Source organism: Alligator sinensis, unplaced genomic scaffold (assembly GCF_000455745.1).
Source record: "Alligator sinensis unplaced genomic scaffold, ASM45574v1 scaffold347_1, whole genome shotgun sequence".
NCBI classification, from domain to species: domain Eukaryota; kingdom Metazoa; phylum Chordata; order Crocodylia; family Alligatoridae; genus Alligator; species Alligator sinensis.
This window is the reverse complement of record NW_005841922.1, coordinates 1,146,956-1,150,052: the sequence shown is the minus strand read 5'-3', so window position 1 is coordinate 1,150,052 and position 3,097 is coordinate 1,146,956. Positions and strand designations below refer to the sequence as shown.

Below are 3,097 nucleotides of genomic sequence, written 5' to 3'. Positions count from 1 at the left end.
TAAAAAAACAATATTAGCTGTAACCTTCAGGGCATCCAGGATCAGAATGGTATCATCATATTCATTTCTACAATGAGAAACAGACAAATGAGAAGGTGAAGCTGACAAAGAATAATAGCAACATAACTTCAGTCATACAAGCGGATAACAGCATACGTTAGAGACACAGGGGTAATCATTTTACAACCTCTCAGAATGAAACCATTGATAGATACAGAATTAACTACATCAGCACTTTTATATAAACAATACTTTTACATGAGCAGTACTTAAGAGAGACAAGAGCCAAATGTTATGCATCATCTACTCACAGGCACATAATGTTAACTGCTACTGAATTTGACTAAAAGCCTACCAAAAAGAGTCTTCGATTCCCAGTAAAACTGTCAGTCATTTCACTTAATGAAATATTCGTGGGTTCTCTTGAGAAACAGCTCCAGCCAGGTTGAGATGTGAAAAATCAAATCAAATATTTTGATGAATATTTCTCACTTGGCCAGAGGAACGTGGAGTTTAATTGAGCCACTGGTATTTCATTTGCAAAGAAGGTTGATGGGCCATGTTCATTGCTTTAATGTTCACATGAGTTTCTAGCCGCCTCCCCATTCCAAAAGCAGAGATGGTTTCTAGGTGAACCCACTTCTTTTCCCACCAGTAAACTTGTGGCTATAAAACAGCTAAGCTTACAGCAGGGGGCAGCAACCCCTGGCACACGTGCCGAGTGTGGCACGCGAGGCCATTTTGCTTGGCATGCCGTGGCCAGCTCCGGCTCCGGGAAGCTGCTGCCAGTGACTGAGCCCGAGCTGCTCCCACCAGGGCTTCCAGCATCCCAGCTGCCTACTGGGAGCAGTCCGGGATCCCGGATGGCAGCAGCTCCCCAGAGCCGGGGCGGCTGTAGCCAGGAAGCTACAAACAGCTGTGCCAGGCTCATCAGCTCTGTGCTGGGAGCGGGGGAGAGAGCGGGGCTGCGCTGCCTCAGGCCCTGCCCCCACCGCCTGCTCGCGCAGATGCGGAGCTGGTGCCGGAGCCCAGCACAGCTGTTTGGAGCCTCCCAGCTGCAGTCGCCCCGGCTCTGGGGAGCTGCTGCCAGCTGGGATCCCGGACTGGTCCCAGCAGGCAGCTGCAAGCCCTGCTCAGAGCAGCCCAGGCTCCAGCCGCCACCCAGAGCCGGGGGAGCTGGCAGAGCCCGGGCTGGGGGGCAGCAGGGCTGGGGGGCAGAGGCTTTGGGTGGGGGGTAAGGGGCACAAGCAGGGCATCCTGCCACGTACCCCTTGCCCTCATTTTGTTTTTCTGCCATGCTGGCACTCCGACACCTTCTGAGGTAGGCATTATGGTGTTTTTCAGCACTCCAGCCAAAAAACGTTGCCTACCCCTGGCTTAGAGCAATGAGGTCTGTCGTCTTTTCACTTTCCCTATCCCAATCATGGGAGGAAAAAAAACCTCATGAAATGTTTCTTGGAAGTTGTGGCTATGCGTTAAGAAGTAGAAATCCTACCTTTTACGACACATATCCAGTAAAAACACATTGAGGCCAGTCTCTTTTTCTTGCATCAGTTTGAGGATATTCTGTACACACAAACAGTTGGCAGACCGGTAGGGATTTGGGGCATCAATAGGGACCATGAAACTGTTCCCATAGTTTTCATAGCCATGGCCAGCATAATATAATAAACCTGAAAGATGAAAGTCAACATGATGGAGAACATACTGGAAGACCACTATGTACCTTCACCGGGCTAGGACTTCATACAGTACGTTTACAGCATGCGTTTGGAGGAACAGAGACATTTTTGCTGACACAGATACTATTCTGATTCATAAATCAAGAATGACTGGGAAGAAAGCCAAAACAGGAGCAGGCAATTGTCAGCTCTATTATAAGTAAATATCACATCAAGAGTTTGGTTGAATAAAATAGCTTTTAAAAGGACACTAGGTCCACATGAAATATCACTTTATATTTACAAGGTACTCACTAACATAATGAGCAGCGAATACAAAAATCTAAACACAAATACTTTCAAAAAATTCTTTTAACAACTGCAGCGTGCTGTACATGAAGAGTTAAACTTGGCATATGCAGACAAGCAGCTGTACTAATGTGCAAAATCAGTTCCTGTATATATGCACCTGCAGAGCTTCAAGTAACTAGTTGGTCCAGATTTAATCTTGGACTGTAAAGAAAAACACTGAATTACGTGTTACACTTACAACTACAAACAGTTTAGCAGGAAAGAGGTAGTCAGTTTAAAAATGATATTTGTCTGAAAATATTTCCATATTAATGCCCAATGTAATCCTAAGATTGTACTAACAAAACAAAAACACCAGAACCAATTATTGTTCCAGTTTCTTCAATTCCTAAATTTGACAGTTATTTGCATATTTTCAGTTTCATGGTTTCTGATGTATTAGTCAATTGTTCCATTTGTTTTTGTTGGCATTTCTTATAAAAACAGGGGAAAGAACTATTCTAAGATACAGAAAGATACTATCATATATCACAAGGACTGGCAGGAATAAGGGACAGGTTGCTATTTTTAGAGTACTTATAAATGTTTGTTTTTTTCAATTGATCCTCTCTCAAGGGTTGGGTTTGGTTTTTTTTTTTTTTTATAGTTCAGGATCCATCACTACTATACGGTTCTGCTGAATAAACAATTTGTTTCAAATTGAATACTTGCATAGACATATCAGGATATCATCTTAAAAGAGGATTAGAATAAAAATTAGTGAACAATTATTTGCAATGCTTTCATGCTCACAAAATTCTACAAACATTTGACAGTTTTGTATAGTAAAATAATTTCTCTCTATATGACTTAGAAAATGTTTGCTGATCATTAAATAGCAATTACTGTCTAAGCCTTTGAGTTTGTCTATTATGAATAAAATACTTTGTGTCTAATACTAACAAGACAGTGAAGTCAGTTTGCAATAAAGTGGTATGATCTCAGCATTAAAAGAGGAACATTGACAGTCACTTCAATTTCCACCTATTGTAAAATCCTTGTGGTAAGTTAAATTATAGCTTCATAGTTTCATAGTAGCTAGGGTCAGGAGGGACCTGAACAGATCATCTAGCCTGACCCCCTGC

General features: G+C 42.5%; 1 protein-coding gene across 1 annotated transcript in view; it reads right to left on the bottom strand.

Annotated features, from left to right (window-relative positions):
- MALT1 (MALT1 paracaspase) overlaps window positions 1-3,097 on the bottom strand; it is a 70,331-nt gene that overhangs the window by 13,594 nt on the left and 53,640 nt on the right. The window contains exons 11-12 of the mRNA XM_006019099.3: window positions 1,496-1,673; window positions 1-67 (exon numbers count right to left, since the gene is read on the bottom strand). The exon at window positions 1-67 is cut by the window's left edge and continues 14 nt beyond it. Coding sequence (XP_006019161.1) covers window positions 1-67; window positions 1,496-1,673 — 245 coding nt within the window. The remainder of the gene's footprint in view (window positions 68-1,495; window positions 1,674-3,097) is intronic.